Raw genomic sequence first — 21,993 nt, 5'->3', positions numbered from 1 at the left:
GAACTGAGAGAGCTGCCGTGCACTGAAGAAGGGAGACTTTGCTTATATGCTTCCTGATCCTGATTTGTAGCCTGTGGCTTCCTTAATAAACCACTTAACTATAAGTAAGGTCTGTGACTTTTGTGTGGCCATTGCGATGGATTATCAAACCTACAAGAGAAGTAGAGAGTGCCCTGGGAGAGATGGTTGGTGTCAGAATTCGTAAAAAGGTTGGAGAGTGGAGGTATGTCTGATCTCCATCTTATAGGGATAAGCATTGGGCTGATTTTTGATTTGCATTATCCTCCCTGAAGTTAGGTCATGACACTACTACTATTACCACTACTAGCATTTTATAATGCTTAATTTAGGCTGTGTTAAAATAATGATATACTTTGAATATTTAAGCATTCTTCTGCAATTCATGTATATAAATCGTAATGAATATATCACACCAAGAGGTTGTAAACATATAATCAATAGATCTGCACAATAATTTCATAAAATTTAATAAACTCTCTTGTTTTAAAAATTGCATAATAAGCTCAGAATACAATGATAGTTCATTGACATAATAAAGAAGATTTATGCTAAACATATAGCCAATATCATCTTTCATAACGATAGCTTAGAGTTATCATAAATAAGTTGTTGTTCTTAGGTGCCTTGGAGTAGGTTCTGACTCACAGTGACCCTATGTACAAAAGAACAAAACGCTGCCCATCATGTGCCATCCTCACAATTGTTGCTATGTTTGAGCCCAGTGTTGGAGCCACTATGTCAATCCATCTCTTTGAGGGTCTTCCTCTTTTCTGAGGACCCTTTACTTTACCAACCATGATGTCCTTCTCCAGGGACTGGTCTCTCCTGGTAACATGTTCAAAGTACTTGAGATGAAGTCTCACCGTTTTCACTTCTAATGAGCATTCAGGCTGTACTTCTCTCAAGACGGATTTGTTTATTCTTCTGACAGTCCATGGTATATTCAATATGCTTTGCCAACATCATAATTCAAAGGCATCAATTCTTCTTTGGTCTTCCTTATTCATTGTCCAGCTTTGCATGCATATGCAGTGATTGAAAGCACCATGGCTTGGTCAGGCACACCTTAGTCCTCAAGGTGACATCTTTGCTTTTCAGCACTTTAAAGAGGTCTTTGCAGCAGATTTGCCCAATGCGATGCATCATTTGGTTTCTCGACTGCTGTTTCCATGGCTGTTGATTGTGGCTCCAAGTAAAATGACATCCTTGAGAACTTCAAACTTTTCTCCGTTTATCATGGTGTTGTTTATTGGTCCAGTTGAGGGGATTTTTGTTTTCTTTATGTTGAGGCGTAATCCATGCTGAAGACTGTAGTCTTTGATCTTCACCAATAAGTGCTTCAAGTCCTCTTTGCTTTCAGCAAGCAAGGCTGTGTCATCTGCATATCACAAGGAGTTAATCAGTCTTCCATCAATCTTGATGCCACGTTCTTCTTTGTATACTCCAGCTTCTCCGATTATTTGCTCAGCATATAGTTTGAATAAGTATGGTGAAAGGATCCAACCCTGAGCATATTTTTCCTGATTTTTAACCACGAAGTATCCCCTTGTTCTGTTTGAACAACTGCCTCTTGGTCTATGTACAGCTTCCTCATAAGCACAATTAAGTGTTCTGAAATTCCAATCTTTGCAAACATTATCCATAACCTGTTATGACCCACACAGTTGAATGCTTTTGCATAGTCAATAAAATAGAGGTAAACATCTTTCTGGAATTCTCTGCTTTCAGCCAGGATCCATCTGACACCAGCAATGATATCCCTCATTCCACATCCTTTTCTGAATCCTGCTTCAATTTCTGGGAGTTCCCTGTTGCTGTATTGCTACAACCACTTTTGAATGACCTTCAGGAAAATTTTACTTGTGTGTGATATTAATGATATTGCTCGATAATTTCCACATTCTGTTGGATCACTTTTCTCTGGAATGGGCACATATATGGATCTCTTCCAGTCAATTGGCTAGGTAACTGTCTTCTAAATTTCTTGGCATAGAAGTGAGTGCTTCCAGTATTGCATCCATTTGATGAAACTCTTAATTGGTATTCCATCAATTCACAGAGCTTTTTCTTTGTAGCCAGTTCCTTCAGTGCAGCTTGAACTTCTTCCTCCAATACAATATACATCATGTTTTCTCCCTCTCTCTCTTTTATTTTTTGGCTATTTTAGAACAGTTAAAAATGATAGTGGTAATAATAAAACCCCCCCAAAAAAAAAACCAAACCCAGTGCTGTCGAGTGGATTCCGACTCATAGAGACCCTATAGAACAAAGTAGAACTGCCCCCTACAGTTTCCAAGGATAGCCAGGCAGATCTGAACTGCCCACTCTTTGGTTAGCAGCCGTAGCACTTAACCACTACGCCACCAGGGTTTCCTATAGTCGTAAATATGTTAAGACTATTATTACCACTATCATTTCCAACTGTTCTAAAATAAAAACAAAACAAAACAAAAAATCCGTTGACATCAAGTTGATTCCAACTCATAGCGACACTTTAGGACAGAGTAGAGCTGCCCCATTGGGTTTCCAAGGAGGGGCTGGTAGATTCAAACTGCTGACCTTTTGGTTAGCAGCCTGAACTATTAACCACTGCACCACTAGGGCTCCGTTCTAAAATAGCCAAGACAAAAACATGAGGTATATTTGTTCATTAAATAGATAAATTTATTTGCAGATATATGGTTATTAACCTAAATAATCTAAAAGAATCAACAAAAAAGTATTGGAACTAATAGCATAGTTGAGTCAAGTGATCAAATATAAAATAAACACACAATATTTCTAATTTTAATAACCAATCAGAAAATGTAATGAAAAACATCTCATTCACAATACCAAAAATATGAAAATATATAATTACAGGAATAATCTTTACAGAATTGTGGGAGGTCTATACAATAAAAACTACAAAATGTCATAAGTGGAATAAAAAAGACTGCCGTGAATGGAAGATCATACCTTGTGAATGAATGGGGGAGAAAACAGGTATAATATATTCCAGCAAAGTCCCAGTATAAATTGTTGTGGTATGGGTGTCATAGAAAGAGTACCTTTTCAAAGCAATTCTAAAGCTCTTCAGAGGAATAATGGGAAAGACTCACAAAGAAAAAATGTAAAGCTTAAGGAGAGAAGGACACTTGTTCCACAAGATTGTAGTGGGGTGTGGGACGTGAAAATAGATAGCTAAAAAAAAACAAAAAACCATTGCCGTAGAGTTGATTCTGACTATAGTGACCCTATAGAACAGAGTAGAACTGGCCCATAGAGTTTCAAAGGAGCACCTGGTGGCTTCAAACTGCCGACCTTTTGGTTAGCAACTGTATCTCTTAACCACTACCCCACCAGGGTTTCCAGGTATAGGTAGAACAGTGGGATAGAATAGATTTAAAAAAAAAAAAAATTAAAAAGCTCTGTATGAGATAAAGGTGACATCGTAAGTGAATGAAGACAGAAAGGATAATTCATTAGTGGTGTGAGATGATTATTTAACGAATTGAAATCACATACTCAGCTCCTTATTTTATACCATACAACAAAATAAGCTGTAGAAAGATTAAATAATTAATGTTAAAGAATGAAACGATGCAGATACCTAGAAGCAAATATAGGCATAATATCAGAAAATGTTTTCTAACTATAAAAACATGGAAAGAAATCATGCAAAAAACTTTTGATTTGACTAAGGACAACAAAAATTTGAAATTCCCCTATAACAAGAAAGAGTATCAACAAGTAAAATAAAACTTTCATCATCATAAAAACATAAACAAAATTAAAAACACACAACTGGGAAAATAGTTGATGCAAATTTGTGTAAAAAATATTCAGTATAGTTAAATTATGAAAAGCTCATTGTTATCAGTTGGCATCAAGTCAGCTTTGACGCATGGCAACCTTATGTATAAGGGAAAGAAGCATTGCCTAGTTCTGCACCATCTTCATGATGATTGATATGTTTGAGTTCATTTTTGTGGCTATTGTATAAATCCATCTCATTGAGGGTTTCCCTAGTTTTTGCTGACTTTACCAAACATGATTTTTTTTCCCTAGTGGTTCGTCTTTCTGTATGACTTATCCAAAGTAAGCAAGTCCAAGTCCTGTCATCCGCGCTTCTAAGGAACTTTCTGGTTGTATTTCTAAGACTGATGTGTTGTTGTTCTAGCAGTCCAGAGTATATTCAATGTTTTTTTTGCCACCACCACATATCAGTTGAATATATCAATTCATCTTCTGTCTTCCTTTTTCATTGTCCAGTTTTTGCATGCCTTTTTTTTTTTATGAGGTGACTGAAAAGACCATGACTTGGGTCAGGGACACCTTGATCATCAAAGTGACATCTTTGCTGTTTAAACTTCATAGGGGTTTTTTGCAGCAGATTTGGCCAATGCAATACATCGTTTGATTTCTTGACTACTGCTTCCACGGGCATTGAATAAAGAGCTCATACATACCTTAAAACCTTAGAAGAAAAATTGGCAAAGAACATAGACAGCTTCGCAGACAGATAAAAAGGAAAGAGAAAAAAAGGAAAGCAAAGCCTAAAAAGGAAGGAAATTTTTTAATTACTCAATTGCAAATACTTTTGTTTTAAGACTCAATTTTTCAATTACCATATTAGATAAACTTAATTCTAAAGCCCAGTATTGTTGACTCTAAGATTGGAAATTGGAACAACTTTTCTGGATAGCAAGTTTGGCAATCTACATGAAGAATTAATACCCCCAGATCCAGTAACTCTATTTTTAGACATTTATCTAATGGACACAATCAATGAACACTCATTGCAGGGACATTCATTGCACCCACATGTAGTTAAATTAGTGCCGATCACCCGAGGCATCACAACATACCAATATAGTTGTGAGGTGTGTCATAGGTAACTCGTTACTACTAATGGTGAAAGTAGCTAGCTAACCAGTAGCCTTTGGGTTGATTTCTACTCACGGGGACTTCACGTGTGTCAGAGCAGAACTGTGCTCCACAGAGTGTTCAACGACCGGTTTCTTGAACGTAGATCACCAGGACTTTCCTCTGAGGTGCCCTTGGGTGGACTGGAACCTTCAACCTTTTGGTTAGCAGCCAAGTGCATTAACCTTTTGTGTCACTCAGGAACATCACAGTGAAAGCACTGGACTTTAAAAATTATTTATTAAATTACAGCACCATCAAGGTTATCTCCATAATATTACTCTCATTCACTCATATTACAATACTCTGTACGAGTGGAAAAGAAGGGGACTGGGCAGTGGCTAATGTCCAAGGAAATTTGCGTAAGCCAGGGCCTTTCTTATCTATATGTGTATCACAACTCATGGGCTTATAATTATTATGCATCTGTGTATGTTATTCAAACCAAAAAAAACAAACCCATTGCTGTTGAGTCAATTCTGACTTATAGGGGCCCTATAGGACAGAGTAGAACTGCCCCATAGTGTTTTCAAGGAGCGCCTGGTAGATTTGAACTGCCGAACTTCTGGTTAACAGTCATAGCTCTTAACTGCTACATCACTGTAGAATTGGGTTTGGTGCAGCCACTTAAAACACATGACTGAGCCATTAAAAACCTTGTTTTGGAAGGGGTTTGATGAGATGGGTAAATGTTCACAATACGGTGGAGGCAGAAGTCAAGGTCCCACAAGGAATGACTCCTGTTTTGTGGAAGAACTAGAAGGAAGTTGACATGTGTTGGAAGTTGTGGTCTCTGGGGATATTTTTTTCTCTTATATATATATTTTTACATTTTAAGTAGTAAGCAGAAATTATTTTATGACCGGAAAGAAATTACTGTCATTAACAAAAAATACCATAAAATTATAAAGAACATTTATGAGCTAAGCCTATAATCCTCTTTCCCTTCTGAGCCCTTTCTACATCAAGTAAAGAATATAGTAAATATTTGCAGGAGGGGATTTACGTCTTCCTGATTAACCTCACTGAATCAATTCCATCATATAGTAAAAAGAAAGCCTTTGACAGTATAAAGTAATTTGATCCTCGGCATGTCTTCATCTAACCTGCCAAAGACAATTTTGTGGCTCTTTTAGCATTGTATATTTAAGTAATTTTTTAGAGAATTTGGAGCCCTGGTGGCATAGTGGCTAACGGCTTGGCTACTACTCAAAAGGTCTGCAGTTCGAATCTACCAGCTGCCCCCTGGAACCCTATGGGGCAGTTCTACTTTGTCTTATAGGATCGCTGTAAGTCAGAATTGATTAGATGGCAATGGGTTTACTTAAGTAAAAAACTAAAAGATAATCCTGAAATATCATTGTATCCTTCATGACAATTTACCCTGTTCTTTCAGGAAAGGAGTAATAAAGGCCAAACTGGTATAATTTTGTTAACAGACTTCACTCTTGTTTACCACATTAATGTCCTCTCTAGGGAAGAAAGATGTGGATGTAGTGACCTCCACTGAATTTCATGCACTAACCAACTGAAAGCATATTTTAAATTACCCTGAAAAAATGCGTCAGGGTTATGGGGTTATCACAATACGAAATACTGCCAAACTTCCTGTTGTCGTTTTCCTCACCCAATAATCTTCCTATGAGAATACAAGTTTCACACTGTGCTGTAGGGAGCCAGCCTTCTGCCTTGTGTACATGCATCTTGTCCCAGAACTGCCTTTTTAACAACTCATGCTTCTGAAGGGCACATAAAAAACTGTAATAAGTGCATTTTGTGTGTTCATTTGTTTTTTGGGAGAATGGCAGTCATTAGTAATATATCTGCTTGACATATCATTGGATTCACATTTCCAACAGTTTCAAATTACTACCTAAAATATTCTTTTGAGTTTAAAAAAAAAAAAGCCATTCTCAATGAACTTGTTGAGGCACATTTATATTCTCAGAAGCTTATTGTTCCAATTCTACTTTCTTAAACACTGTGCACAGCCGACTTAACCTGTTAAAGCCTGCTGCTGTCGAGTGGATTCCAACTCATTCTAACTTAGGTTTCTTAATTTTCAATATTTAAACATTATTTTCTCAATACTTAAACATTATTTTCTATCAAAAACATTCACTAGAAATTTTTAATTTTGACTTCTTGGGAGAACAATATTTTCCATTGCTTTAAAGAAAACATGAATAAGGTTTTGTTTTGTTTTAAGTTTTGTAGTTGATGGTGTTATTTTATTTGTAAATAGTGCAATAAGGGGTGTAAAACAGGGTTTCTCGGCCTCAGCACTATAGAAATTTTGAGCTGGATAACTGTAAGGGGAGGGAGTTTCTTGTACATTGTAGGATGCTTAGCAGTATCCCTGGCTTCTACTCATTAGACACAAGTGGCACCACCTCCTGTCACCACTTCCTAATCCCCACCAAACCCTGTGTGACAACCAGAAATGCCTCCAGACATTGCCAAATGGGGCAAAATCTCCCCCAGTTGAAAACTACTAGTCTAAACTATGTTACTGAGTAATTCAGTATTATCTTCATCTACTAAAATATTCTCAAAAAAGGGAAAATTTCTATCTTTCAAAAGTTGGGACAATTTGAAACTATATTATTTTACTAGTCCTTAAATATTCCCTCACAGCTCTGGAGGTCAGAAGTCTGAAATCAATGTAGCAATGGATGAAACAGGGTAAAAGTTTCTGTATCAGTTATATACCTTTGGAAGAGCTGCTTTTTTGTTTATTTGTTTCAGAAAACACAGAAAAGTATGTGGAAGATCACCATACTACCACCACACAGAGATAAGCAGAGTTAACACTTAGGTGTTGATTTCTTAAGATTTGATTCCACTTTAAAAAAAAAAATTTTTTTTTTTTTTATATAAGTAAGAGCTATATCCTTAACAGATTGCAATTTATACTGCACCCTATTTATATTAAGCATAATGCTTGCTGGATGACACATTGAGGGCAAAATTGGCAATGGTAAATATAGCTAGCTTTCTCAAACAACTATTTTTTATAGTAGTAAAACACACAATGTAATTTAAATCCTTATTTGTTGGATTATCAATACCTCGTTCTACTTTGACCAACAATATCCAAATACTGCAATTTTCCATGTTGTTTCTCAAACCCATAGGCTTTAGCAATAATAAGAGAGAACCAAAACCAAAAAACCAAACCCATTGCCTTCGAGTCAATTCTGACTCATAAAGATCCCATAGGATAGAGTAGAACTGCCCCCTGGGGTTTCCAAGGAGCAGCTGGTGGATTAGAACTGCCAACCTTTTGATTAGCATCCGAGCTCTTAACCACTGCACCACCAGGGCTCCAATAAGAGAGAAAGAGGACCTCAAATAAACTTAGAGATTACCTTTTTTTTCATTCTATACTATATGTCATCTAGGTATGGATCCCAAAGGCGTGCCAAGTTTGGTGAGGATTCTGGGAGAAGAAAAAGAGGGCTTACATTTTCACGGTCTGCTCTTATTTTTCATTGCTTCACATGGATCCATCTAAAAAAAAAAAGCAAACAAATAAACAACAACAAACATCACACAAGGACATTTGCGTGTTTAGAAGACTTCATTGAAAATTTGCGTTTAAGCCTTAGAAACCCTTTTCCCATGTCCCTCTACCCAAACATTCAGGAAATCTTCAGTTCCATCCTTTTTAGTCCCCACGTCCACACTGTGGACTTGGTTCTCCATGCTTCCTCTCTTTTCTCAGGATCAAGGGATATCCTTCTGTTTTCTACGCAGAGCACTGTAACCATTGCTTTGGTTGCCTGCATCCCCTCTAGGGTAATCGAGAGCCCTGAAAGAGTTTGAGAAGTTCTTGATTATTGTTTGATTTAGAGCCAGAAGGGTTCTCTTAACCAACTAGTCCAACTCCTCAATTTCTTCAAAAGGGAAATTGAGGAAATCACCATACTATTCTAATTTTATACTTACTGGCCACAATTCAAAGCATAGATCAAAGCAGTGGAATAGACACTTGGGAATAATTAAGAGACCTGGGCATCTAAAGCTATGGTCCCAGCCCTAGCTGACTAGGTAACAGAGGACTAGTCTCTCAATCATTGACTGCATTCCTTTCCATTACCTGTAAAACGTGAATAAAACCTATGCACTTGACATTGGCAGCCCACAAAACAGTCTGCAAAGCACATATGCAAATTAACTGCTTCCATCTTCACAACAATACAGCCTAAGATAGATACAGCAGATATTATTATTATCATCCTCATTGAAAAGTCCAGAGGAATTAGTGCCTAGTTGAGTCCCATAGAAGTAGTGGAGCTCAAAAATGGTTTTGAATCCAAATACTACACTAAAGTTAATTCCTCATTATGGAGGTGGGGAGGGATTACGAGAATCTGATGACATTACATATGTAAGGGTGCTTTCCAAATAAGAAATGCAAATAAAAAACACGCTTATTGCTGTATTTATTTTCAGACAACTTTGGAAAGATGCCATTTATACGAGAATGCTAGGTCATGGTTTAGGTAGTTTCTACAAATGTCTTCTCCAAATGGCACAATACATTATAAATTAAAACTTTACATATTAGGATTAAAAAATTACATTCTGATGGCAATTTTTCACTTCTATCATGTTCCTTGTTCCTTACATTTTTCTGGACTTGCTTTTCAGATCCATTCTGTTCATTATCAACTGAGAGTGATCCAAACATTTATTCAGACTAGTTCCTTGTGTGTACACACACACACACACACACACACACACACACACACCCTTTTACATCCTTCATGGTTTCTGGTTTAAATACTCACAACTCAGCCTTTAAGTCCAGCAGATTGACTTCCCTCTTGTCTAAGACTGTTGTTGTTAGTTGTCACTGAATCGATTTCAAGTCATTCCAATACATACCTTGGGATGTTTCACAGCGGCCCTAACATGTTCCTTCACAGGTACAGAAAATTAACAATGAACTATATCTGAAAATCAGGAGCCCCAAAAGCTCAAAAATTTCAATTCCTCAAATATTCTATTTTCTAGACTTCTAATTCATTTTGTAACTTTCCACAGAATCTTCTCCATAATTTTCATTCATTTCTCAAGCTATGAAGCTCACAATTGAACACATTTTCTATTGAGTTTTTCCTGTGTGCTGAGTCAAACAGTTTCAAATGATACAATTACTTCATCAAAAAACAAACAGATATTTAACGAACATCCTCCCTGTACCCGGTCTGCACCAGAAACTGGATCCAAAGGCACAGTTGCTGTTCTCAAGCGAAAACAACAACAAAAAAAGATAATCTACTATATTAGGAATTACTTGTGAAGAGCAAAAGTTCACTATATACTCACTGTATTTGCTTTCTTTAAACCACCATATATATTCCTGACTGATGCTCATATCTCAGCATATTGGGGTCCTAAGCCCAGTTTTATCCTCCCCTAAATACTTTACAATTGTGGTTTCTCCAACACATGCTGTCACCTTACATTTATTCTAATCAATTTCATGCTAAGACATTTTTTGAAATATTGGAAGTGTCCATCAAAACAAAACTCATACTTAGTTTTTTAAAAAACCAGCTACTCCAACTCTCCTCACACCTAGTTACAAACCACCCCCAAAGGCAGCCTTTCAGCTGTTTCTGCTTTTAGTTTGTGCTTTTAGAAAACCAAGTATACTTCCTTTTTGAAAAAAGATGAAATTTAAATAATAAAATGTTTCCATGATTACATTTATATGTTTGTTAATTAGTTAATTAACTTATTTATTTATGTTCTTGGCCCTCAGCTGTGTAAAATGAGGTTTTAGTTCCTACACTCTACTCCTATCAACACTTCCATAATTTAGATACTTTTATGTTTAAATTTTGTTGGTTGTAATTCAGAAATATCTACTTGCACTTCTGTTTCTTGTCCAGTACATTTCAGTCAGTTTCTTGATATCTGTGTCTGTGGGATAAGGCTCCTAATGCCTCCACTTTTGTTTATGGGATAAGGCTACTAATGCTTCCACTTTTGTCTATTGGATAAGGCTACTAATGCCTCTACCTGCTACTTTTTCTCCCTTCTTTCATCTCCCACCTTCTTTCAGCTAGCTAGGCCTTCACTTTTACCTTGTCAAAGTCCTAAAGTAGGCCTTTGGTTATGTGAATCAATAAGTTTGCTTTTTTGTTTAAGTCAGGTTGAGTTTTCTAGCACTTGCAACAGAAGCACTAACTCCACCAAGTGCCTCCTACCTGCTGACCAGGATAGAGGGCCCTACCCTACCATCTACTTTGGGTAAATTACTCTATTTATAAAGGCTATCTTTAGCCTATAAAAAATATATATAAGTTATGGTTAATCAAAATATACCTCATAAAACAAATAATAAAAAAATAAGATAAAGTTCTGCAATGGTCCTAAGATAGTACCTTACTCCAGAAAAAGCCTTTTAAATATAAAATCACCCAGGCCACCTGTGTTTTCCAGTGTTTCAAGTTTCTTTTGATATTTACCTTCATACTTAAAATATTCTTACACCATTAGAGATTAACTTTATCAGTTTTAAGCACGATTTGTTATTATGTTACATGAGAATTAAACTCTTACCTCCATCTGTACTTCCTTCAAATATACTTGTATATCAAAGGTTGATTAAATCTGTCAGTATTTACATTACTGTTCACTGTGCAATCAGGTACTCGGATTGGACTATGTTTTACTTCTCTCTTTTTAATTTGTTTTAATTTTTCATTTTGAAATAATTGACCTGAGATAGTAATTGTGACCCTCCATTTTCAAAGGTATAAAATCCAGACAGGAAGGTGTGGGAGGGTGGAGTTTCTTATTTTTTCTCCATAGCAACTTTTTCTAACTGCTTATACAATATTATCATTTGAAATCACTGGTTACATTTGACTCTGAATAACAATAATCCAGTGTCTGTTTTATTTACTTCAATGTTTTCAGCCTAGCATTTCTGAGCAACCCTAAGATTCATTCGACAAATATTGATAAGATTTAATATTTATTAAAAAAATAAAATAAATTTAAAAATAAAATGAAATCTTTGTGGAGTATTATTTGAAAACAGGGATACATTGTTTTTTTTTGCCAAGAGACCACTAAAACAGAAGGAAATAGATGTATTGTACTCCTAGTGAAAAGATTTATTGCATCTGAAACAGAGTCTGGGGTTATTGCCTCAAGGATAAAAGCTATTAGTGTGCAACACAGGAAGAGATCATGGTTTAAGCATAAGTTTATGTATTTTTGTTTCTATTTAAGCCAAATCTTTTATTTTTGAGGCAAACCTCTGAGTTTGCAGAAAGCATGCATAAATGTATGTTTTCTATAACTTTAATTTTAATAGACTTTCAGTAAATAAACCATAAACTTTAATAAATTTTACCAGTCTAGCACCCCTACATTTTTCTTTCTCTCTGGAGTAAGTTTTGAGATTTTATACCTGATGAATCAGATTCTCATTTCTCTGTGGAAAAAAAAAGAAAGAAAGAAAACCCATATTACCCTCACTAGATGTTCTGGTTAAGTCATGCTCAGCTCGTAATATCTAGGGTTTATGTATGGCTCAATATATATTAACCATGCATTTATACCTGACTTCATTTAGAAAGTATTTTAGATAGCCCAAATAAAATGATAGATACAGATATGAGCTAATAATGCATAGATTAGAAATGATAAACCAATATAAGGTAAAGATTATTTTTATAGAAAAGCAGTGAAGCAGAGCATAATACTTTGCTAAACTGAGCTGTAATTTTAGTTCTGAGCTTCCCAACAGCTAAAATAAAAAGGAAAAGTCACAAAGATTTCATTTCAGGGGAAACAAAACTTATCCTAAGAAACTCTAAAAGAAATATTCCTGAGGGACTGTGGGCCAAGATAAAAGGGGGAAACTAATCTATTGTGCCCATCACCAGTGTCCTTTGGAATTTGCTCTTTCTGCTTCCATACGCATATAAACCAGTCTTACCATAAACACTTCACACAGTGAGGAAGCCCTCCCTGGCTGAGTTCAAGAAATCAGAGAAAAGGAGGTTTTGTAAAATGGGAGTTGGAGGAATCCGATGTTGTGATTCACAAAAAGATTTTTCCCTTACCCATGTCAGAAATAGAAAGGGAAATAGACCTAATTATTTTCCATTTTCTCTACACAGATATTATCTCGTTATTCCCAATAACATCATTTTTAAAAGAGTGATAAAACATAAGTGAGGTGGCGAGGAGTCATTTGGAAATCTGATTTAAGACACAGAAATTCAAGGGTCAGGATCCAGAACATGGCAATATCCAGTTATTTGCTACACTAACTGATGGAACAATCTTAAAATCATAGCATCTTAGATAAAAAAAATACAGAGGAAATAATATTATTATTAGTCATATCACCTCAGATCATGTGATGCAACTTATAAAAGACTTATACGTACGTATTTAAAAAAAATCATCTTTACAAATGCTAAAGTGACAAAGTGACAGCTTGTCTAGTAAACATTTAAATATGTGTTAAGACTGATCTCTGAAAGGGCAACAACTCTTTTGTTCCATATTGGACAAGTGATGAGAGATTCACTAATGAAAACGACTTGGAAAAAAATCACTTAGTGAATGAAACATCACTACAGTGGAGTCAGGAATATTAGCCAGACAACTGATAAAATAGTCATTCCTTTTAATAAATGGATACAGACTCATCAATTATTAGGAAACTACCAAACACTGGATTCTGATTCTTAATATTCTTAATAAGTTGTGCATATCAAATTCAGACTGATCAATTCTTCCACAGTTTTCACTCAGAAAATGAAATCTGTACAGTTAATTAGTTGAAAATAACAACTGCTGGTTCAATTAAATTCAGCAAATTTCACATTCTAGTGTTACCATATGTACATTTGTTTGAAGTAATAAACTTCTGTACTTGATTGCGTATTTTGGAACAAAGTAAATAAATCTCATCATCACACATAGAAATGTCTCTAAAAATACACAGTTACTTTCCTCTTTGAAAATTTAGCACAAAAGCCATAAGTAAATCTGTAATAAATATCTGTAAAATTTCAAATTCAGTACGTGATTATATGGATATAAATTTAACCCATCCATTAACAAATGCCAGGTAAAGCTATGCATGTGGTAGACATAAAAAAAAAAAAAAATTGCCATTAAGTGGGTTCTGACTCACAGCGACCCTATACAACAGAGTAGAACTGCCCCATAGGGTTTCCAAGGTTATAAATCTTTATGGCGGAGCAGCTGGTGGGTTCAAATCCCTGACCTTTCAGTTAGCAGCCAAGTACTTAACCACTGTGCCACTAGGGCTCCTTTGGTAGACATAGAATACATAATTTTATTTGCATGTATGCATGAAACTTACATAAGTTTTTCAACATTATGAACAAATTGGGTATCACAATACATCTTCTTGTTACTGAAATATATTAAGATTAATCAGTAGTCAACAGAATTTCTCGAACTTTTCCCATCCAGAATTCTTTCCTAAATGCTCTTATCTTCTCTCCAAACACCGTTTCCATTTAAAAGAGAAAGGAAGGAAGGAAGCAAAGAAGGAAGAATCCCGGAACTCCAATGCTCTAGAATTAATTAGGAGGCTGGTGTTCCATTCACATCTCATTTGAGGGAAAACTAATGGGCTCAAAAAATATTTCAGATTGATAAAATGTGCAGAGGGAATACTGTCAGGCTGCCAGTAGGCAAGCATCTTGATGTTTACCTGTAGAAAAGCACAGCAGAATAATAACACACTTAAAACTTCTTTGAAGGAGACACAACATCTTACAGAAAACAAAGCGCTTTGACAACGCTATCTTGGTTGGACCTCACAGCACCCCAGGGAGGCAGGCAGAGCCTTCAATATTTTCCTCTTAAAACGCAGTCATACCAAAACCTGGATCTCTTGACAAAACTTAGTCTGGGGGTCCATGCTACCCCATAAAAAAAAAAAATGTGAAAAGGCATAGTGAGTTTCAATGATGAAAGCAAGGTGATAATAACACAAGCCATTTTTTTTCTTGTTACCAGATATATTTTTCATGATGTCGTGGTCCAATTTCAGGAAAGAGCTCAATAAAATTTACAAACTTCATGTAAACAACAAATGAGTAAACCTATTCAAATCAAATAACAAATAATCCTGGAGTGTCTGTTATTTGCAAGGCACTGTGATTTAGAGCCAGGAGCCCTGGTGGTATAGTGGTTAAGAGCTCGGCTACTAACCAAAAGGTCAGAGGTTCCAACCCACCAGCCGCTCCCGGAGTGAAAGATGTGGCAGTCTGCTTCTGTAAAGATTTACAGCTTGTAAACCCTATGGGGCAGTTTTACTCTGTCCTATAGGGTTTTTGTTTTTTTTTTTTAATAGGGTTATTCTGAGTTCGAATCCACTGGAGGACAAAACGAAAAAAAAAAAAAAAACCCGTTTCCTTTGAGTCGATTCAGACTCATAGCGACCCTATAGGACAGAGTAGAACTGCCCCACAGAGTTTCCAAGGAGCGCCTAGTTGAGTAGAACTGCCAGCCTTTTCGTTAGCAGCCTAGCACTTAACCACTACGCCACCAATGCGTTTTTTTTTTTTTTTTTTTTTTGCGGGGGGCTGAATAGGGCGATGGGAGTGATTCAGAGCTAAGCTAGAGTAGTTTATAGCTAGTGCTATAATCAAAATTAGATCCAAAACAAAACCCACTGCCATCCAGTCGATTCCAACTATAGGACAGAACTGCTCCATAGGGTTTCCAGAGCTGTAAATGTTTAGGGAAACAGACTGCCACATCTTTCTCCCACAGAGCAGTTGGTGGGTTCAAACCCCAGACCTTTCAGATAGCAGTCCAGCGCTTAACCACTGCGCCACCAGGGCTCCTACTGCCTAGTTAAGAATATTTTAAATCGGTGTTCTAAAAGGAACAGTTAATAAAGAGATCATGCTGACAGTGCTACAATGCATTTCTGCAGCTGTTTCATACACGAACTTTCTCCAGAAACAGCGTTTAAGTCTAGGGTACAGATTTAGATGACCTTCAAAAGTAGTGTGTACACCGCTTACATTTTTGCCAACTCTTTATAATATAGCAATTTAAGCACCGGACCTTCCTCGACGGACTCTCACATTATGGCACAGCCCAGGCCGGACTTGTCCGGCTCATAGCGCCGGGATGGGGTTTGACCACTGGCCTCCGAGCAGTTCGTTTCCTAACGCACCGGGGCGGGTGTGTTGCCGGAGTCGCCTACGATTGGCTAAACTCTCGGAGACAGGCCGGGTTTTCCGACATTTGATTGGGCGGAACTGCCCCCTGTCGGCTGATCTATTGGAGGATCTGTGAGGGAGCAGGGGTGCTGGAGTCAGGGGGCGGAGCGGGTTCCCCAAGATTCTTGACCGAGCGCGCTCGGCTGCAGAGCTGGGCGCCGGGCGCCGGACCCGAGCCGCGCGGGCGACCGCGGAGGGAGGGAGGGGAGAAAGGAAAAAGGGAGGGTCCCGGGACGGACGGAGTCCCGGAGGGGGAGTGTGGGGCAGGGACTGGTCGCCGGTCGTGTCTCCCGGGGCCGGTCCCGGTTTTCCCCTGGCGTTGGCCGCTTCGAGACAGCATCTGTCAACGCTCTCTCTTGCTCCTCCTCGGGCCGGGCCGAGCTCCGCCGCCGGCGGCTAGGGGAACGCAGACCGGCGCGGAGAGCCCCTCAGCTGTCAGGCGGGCGGCGCAGCGGCCCGAGGGCAGCGGAGACGCACAAAGAAGGCGGCGAGCGGTGGCGGCGGAGCGAGGGGGCGGCAGAATCAGGATGGCAACTCCTCGCCGCGCCCGCTCGCGACGCCGCCGCCGCCGCCCGGGTCGGTCCGAGGCCGCGGAGACAATGCGACCGGCCTGGCCCCGCGCCGCGCGCCTCCGAGTGCGGGGCGCCGCGCTCCCCGGCCCCACTTGGCCGTCGTCCGGCTCGCCCGCCCCTTCCGGCCCGGGGAAGGGGCACCCCCTCGTTCCCGCGTTCGGGGAGGGAAGGCGGCCCGCGACCGCCGAGCCAGGCAACTTAGGAGCCGGCAAAAGTTTGCGGCGCCTCCGCGGGGCGGCGCGGCGCGACTCGCCCTTCGCGTCCGCGGCCCCCGCCGGTGACTTTCTGGACTCGTCGTCGGCCGGGCCCGCTCCGGCCGGGACTGCGGGGAGGGCCGGCGTCCGTCCGAGGGCTCCCGCGCCCCGGGCTGCGGGTGAGTCGGCTCTGGGCGCGACGGGCTCCCTCGGTTTGAGGCACCTGGGCTTGGGGGGAAGGCGTGGGGAGAGCTTTCAATAGTTTTTTGGAGCAGACGGGGAGAACAAATAAAAGTGCAGTTGCTTGGGAGGCGCTGACCTGCAAATGACTTGTAAGCCGTATCCGTGGTTCCAGGGAGTGGACGACCGAGGGCCAGTGCAAGGTGGAGTGGAAAGATTAGGAGGTCGCAGACCAGTCCTGCCTGTAACTGACTCTGCTTGACCTTGGACAAGTGACTTAACCACTTAGATCTCCTCATGGGTGGTACACGGGACTAGAGCTACAAGTTAATCTGTGATGTCTTCCAGTTTTCAAAGTACGTCTCAGGTTGGGATATTTGGGGGGCCTCAAAGTGGCGCACGGGTTGTAAAGTGCTAGGCCAGGATGTATTTACATGCGCCTGCGTTCACCTTTCAGGCTGCTTAGAAGTAACTTTAAGTCGGGTGTTTTAAAACACTAATATTTGAAGGTTTTCTTTAGTGAAAAATCACCCGTTCTTTATTTTACGTTTCTTAAAACTGGTACACTTTGCTGCATATTTGGAGCCCTAGGGGACAGGCTGGGGACAGACTCAAGCCTGAGGGTGAAGTGGCAGGTGTCCCCAGTGTACCCTTCCAGACTCAGTTTAGGAAGAGAACAAGGCTTTTATTAGGTATGGGAGAGAGCGAACAGGGCAAGTGTATTTGTTTTTGTTTTTTTCCACTATTGCTTCTTTCTGCTGAAAACTTTTGTTGGGGGAAACGGGATAAAGAAGGAAAACAAAATGTCACTTACAACCAAAATAAATCTTAAATTAGTGTAGATCTTCCGTGCAGAAACGCTAACCCATAATGCAGTACATCTTGATCTAATTTTAATGAATGATTGAAAATAGCTACTGGGTTCAGTATCATTGACGCCAAGACAGCTCACTTACATAACCTTTGTCAGGATGTGTTAGTGGCATGTATAAAATTTTGATAAATAATTGATGTTAAGAGTTGGTTTGGCAATAGTATTGAAATATTGTCATCACAGGTTGTTAACTGTTATTTATCTGGATAACTTGCATTTTTTCCGTAAGTTAAACACTTTCAAATATTAGATGTGTGCTTTGTCAGTAGTGTATACAGGATAAATTAATTTGTTTTCTAAAAGATAAACTCCAGTTTTCTCACCATTCGTGAGAGCGCCTTGTAGGTGTCAGGGGCTTTGGTGAGCACTCTAGATTATCTTTCGCAGTGGTGATGAAAGATAAAAACAAATTCTCCTCTTGTGGAGCTTATAGCAACAAACGTTCATTTTTAATTGCAAGTGCCTAAATATGGATTCTCAAAAAATATTTGCTGAATAAGAATAAAATACCCAACGCTTAGATAAAAATAATTAAAAATCCATTTTGGGCATCTTTAAGGAGAGTTAGCTTTAGTGAAACAAAGGGGCCATCAAAGAAAGAACTGGCAGAAAAACTGAACTTAATTCCAGTATCTTGCCTGAAAGTTTATAGCTAAAATAGGGAAACAGATTTGGAAAGAGACAAAGACAATTGATAAGGCTTCTAAGATAGCAATATTGATTAAAAATAATACATTTTGTGATCTAGTTTTCTTTGAAGAACACAAACCTTTCAAAAGGTATGTTTCTTAAATAATCAGTAGCTCTTTGCATTGCGACTGCATAGCTAATGAAATGCTCTAGTCAAAACCATATTTCACTTGAGTGCTGTCTAATTTTCAAACTCATTTTTAAAATAGAATGAAATAAACATTTCTCTTTAGTTGCATGAAGGAAAGTGTACCTTGAAAAATTATCTCCAATCTTAGACTAAATGTAAATTAAGCACCGGAAATAGGGGCCTTGCCAAAAGGTCATTAGACAAGCCCTGTGTGTTTAAGAGATGCTGTGTAAACTGCATAGGATCGTGCATGACTCATTATGCATGAAATATACTGTTATTGCTGAGATGCCTGTGTAATAGTCTATTTGGTGACATCAGCAGAATAATAAGATCCTAACATTTATAATCCTGGAAACTTGTGGAAACCCAGTGGCCTTATTAAAAAGTGACCACTAAACCTAGCACTGATATCTGAACAACAAACTATCTTTGTAAGATGTGCGTTCTCTGTACAGGTGTGCCGGTTGAGTAGACTTGTAGTGGAGTTAGAGCAGTGTGTCTCAGAGTGTTTTCCTTAGACCACCTGTCTCAGAGCAACCTGGAGCACTTACAAAACTTGAGGCTCTTGGACACCTCCCAGACTTACCTGTGAGCAGAGCCTAAAATCTGCATTTTTAACAAGCTTCTCCCAAGGTGAGAGTTCATCATACTAAATTGTGAGAATTTATGTTGAAGTTTTCTTGCCAGTTGTGTAATGGCAAGTGTTACTTTCCTCTAGGAACATTAAAAAAAATCTCCCCAGATACGCAACAGCTTTGAGTCCTTCTTTAGCACCAGATATGCTCACTTCATGGCTTAGTTGGGCCCTGTCACCAGAGATCCCCTCATGAACTGCCTCTGCAGGCAAACCAAGATGCTGCCTTCAAGCAGAATTACAGTTTCTTTGAGTTCAAGGCCTGAGAGACCATCATTCACAGATCCCACTGTCCTTCCCAGCCTGTTGTTGATTTGGAGGAGTGACAATCCAACCTGCCTCCTTCTCTTCAACTAGAGAGACAAGGTTTCAAGCAAGTAATTGGGAATGGACCCCAAGGGGCAGGAGGCCTGAGAGAGAACAGAACAGGAATGCTCAATGGAGAGCTGTCCTCTCAACACCTTTCAACACTCATATTTGGAGATTTCACTCCTAAAGCTGATAATATGTCAGGCAAGCGTACGGCTGAACCCAGGGCCCCCTGCCCCCTTTTGTGAAAACGTTCATCTAGAAATCCATATAAAGGTTCCTATAAAATCTCTGATATATAAGTGAGAATTTTCATGTTTATTGAAAAGGGAATTCTTTAGGAGGGAGGTTCAAAGCATAGGCTGGGAAGTGACCCAAACCTCATTTAAATCCTAGCTCTGTCATTTACTACCAGGTGACCTTGAGCTGCATCCTTGACCCTCTAAGCTTCAGTTTCCTTACTTGAAAAATGAGGACAATAGTACCTGCCTCATAGGAATTGCTTTGAGGATTATGTAAGATTATAAACTGAAACATCATCAGCTAATAACTGTGACACAGTATAGATTCAATATGTGCTGGCTTTTAATTTATTATAGTAACTTTTTATTTTATTTTACTTTTAACCCTTGGAGAGTTGCTGCAGAAAAGGGAAAAGAGAGAAAGAGGACAACGCAGGAGGAGATAAGTAGATCTGGACACAACGGAAGGTTCCACTACTAAATAGTAATTATTGAGCAGAGGGAAAAGGGACAGGAGGATACAGACTGCCGTGCTAGGTAGTAACTTGGGTGTTGTCACGTGTCTCTCTGGCTTAGGTGCTGTCTCCTCTGCCCTCCTCCCTTTTGTACCACCTTATTTAAAAAAAAACAGCACTTAATTATATACTTTCTTGTCCTACCTTGAGAAACAGTGCTTATGTGGTCTGCCTCAAAGTTTTAACCCTGGTTTTGGATTTTAGTAACAGTGATTCCTCATCCTGACAAGGGCTTAGGAATGGCAGCTTTGTCTCCATGTGGGATCTAGTGTTTGGAGTTGTTGAGGAGAAGAGATGTCTATCTCTGGTCTTACAGGACTAGATTCAGAATTTTGCTTCAAATTGGCTTTTTCAGACAAGTATATGCCTCTAAACCATGGGGACATGGTCAGAGAGGCTCCTGCCCCCAGACATTTAATACTACATTTACTTTCTAGAGCTATGTATACTTTTCAAAGTGCTTTCTTGTCCATCGGAGCCCTGGTGGCATGGTGGTTAAGAGCTTGGCTGCTAACCAAAAGGTCAGCAACTGGAATCCACCAACCTCTTCTTGGAAGCTCTATGGGACAGTTCTACTCTGTCCTATAAGGTTGCTGTGAGTCGGAATCAGTGGCAACGGGTTTGGGTTTTTTTTGTTTCTTTCCCATTAGCTCACTTATTCTGTACAACAGGCCTATAAAGTATTATTAGCATTACTAGCCAGGCTTCTGTGAGGTGTCTCAAGTCTTTCTCTCTCTCCTCCATTCTCTTTTGCAAACCTATTACTAGATGAGTTTTTGTTTTCATCATATCAGTTTTCTAAAATAAGAATCCTTTAGTCATTCTCTATTTGTTCCTTCATCAAATTGAACCTCCTCTGCCTGGCTACTTATAAGGTAGTCATAATACCAGGGTCCCATCCTACTATCAACACTTTATAATTCCAGGAACGTAGCAGACTCACTCACCGCCAAGCCTTAGCCCATATTGCTTCCCGGATTAGTTATGCTTCCTCTCCAAACACCTAAATTCTACTCGTTCTTCAAGTTCCAGTTCCTCCTTGGAGCCTTCCCAGATCATTAACATCTTAAGAATCTCATCCTCCTCTGAATTCTGTGGTAGCCACAGCTGTTAGGTCAACTAATTTTTTTTTTTTTTCCCAATTTCCTTAGAGCTGATTCAGCTCATGGTGACCTCATGTATGTCAGAGTAGAACTGTGCTCCATAGGGTTTTCAATGGCTGATTTTTTGAAAGTAGGTCACCAGGCCTTTCGTCTGAGGTGCCTCTGGATGGATTTGAACCCTCAACCTTTCAGCACATTAGCCATTTATACCACCCAGGGACTTTTGATCAACTGTAGCTGAGTCTTAAATTCCTAATGGATAAAAATATATTTTTGGTACAGTGAAGAAAGCACTGGAGTGAGTTTCAAAGACTTGACTTCACTAAGGAGCTGTGTGAGCCTAGCCAGGTTGCTCTGCTTTTC

The 21,993-nt window shown here is 39.1% G+C and overlaps 1 protein-coding gene across 1 annotated transcript in view; it reads left to right on the top strand.

The window, feature by feature from the left end:
* Window positions 1-21,993, top strand: part of LOC126070011 (skin secretory protein xP2-like) — a 102,237-nt gene that overhangs the window by 3,983 nt on the left and 76,261 nt on the right. Inside the window, exons 2-3 of the mRNA XM_049873754.1 lie at window positions 16,010-16,146; window positions 16,252-17,129. Of these exons, the coding sequence (XP_049729711.1) occupies window positions 16,010-16,146; window positions 16,252-17,129 (1,015 nt within the window). The remainder of the gene's footprint in view (window positions 1-16,009; window positions 16,147-16,251; window positions 17,130-21,993) is intronic.

This window comes from Elephas maximus, chromosome 1 (genome assembly GCF_024166365.1).
Source record: "Elephas maximus indicus isolate mEleMax1 chromosome 1, mEleMax1 primary haplotype, whole genome shotgun sequence".
Lineage (NCBI taxonomy): Eukaryota > Metazoa > Chordata > Mammalia > Proboscidea > Elephantidae > Elephas > Elephas maximus.
Note: the sequence above shows the minus strand (reverse complement) of the source record. Positions and strands in the feature narration are given on the sequence as shown.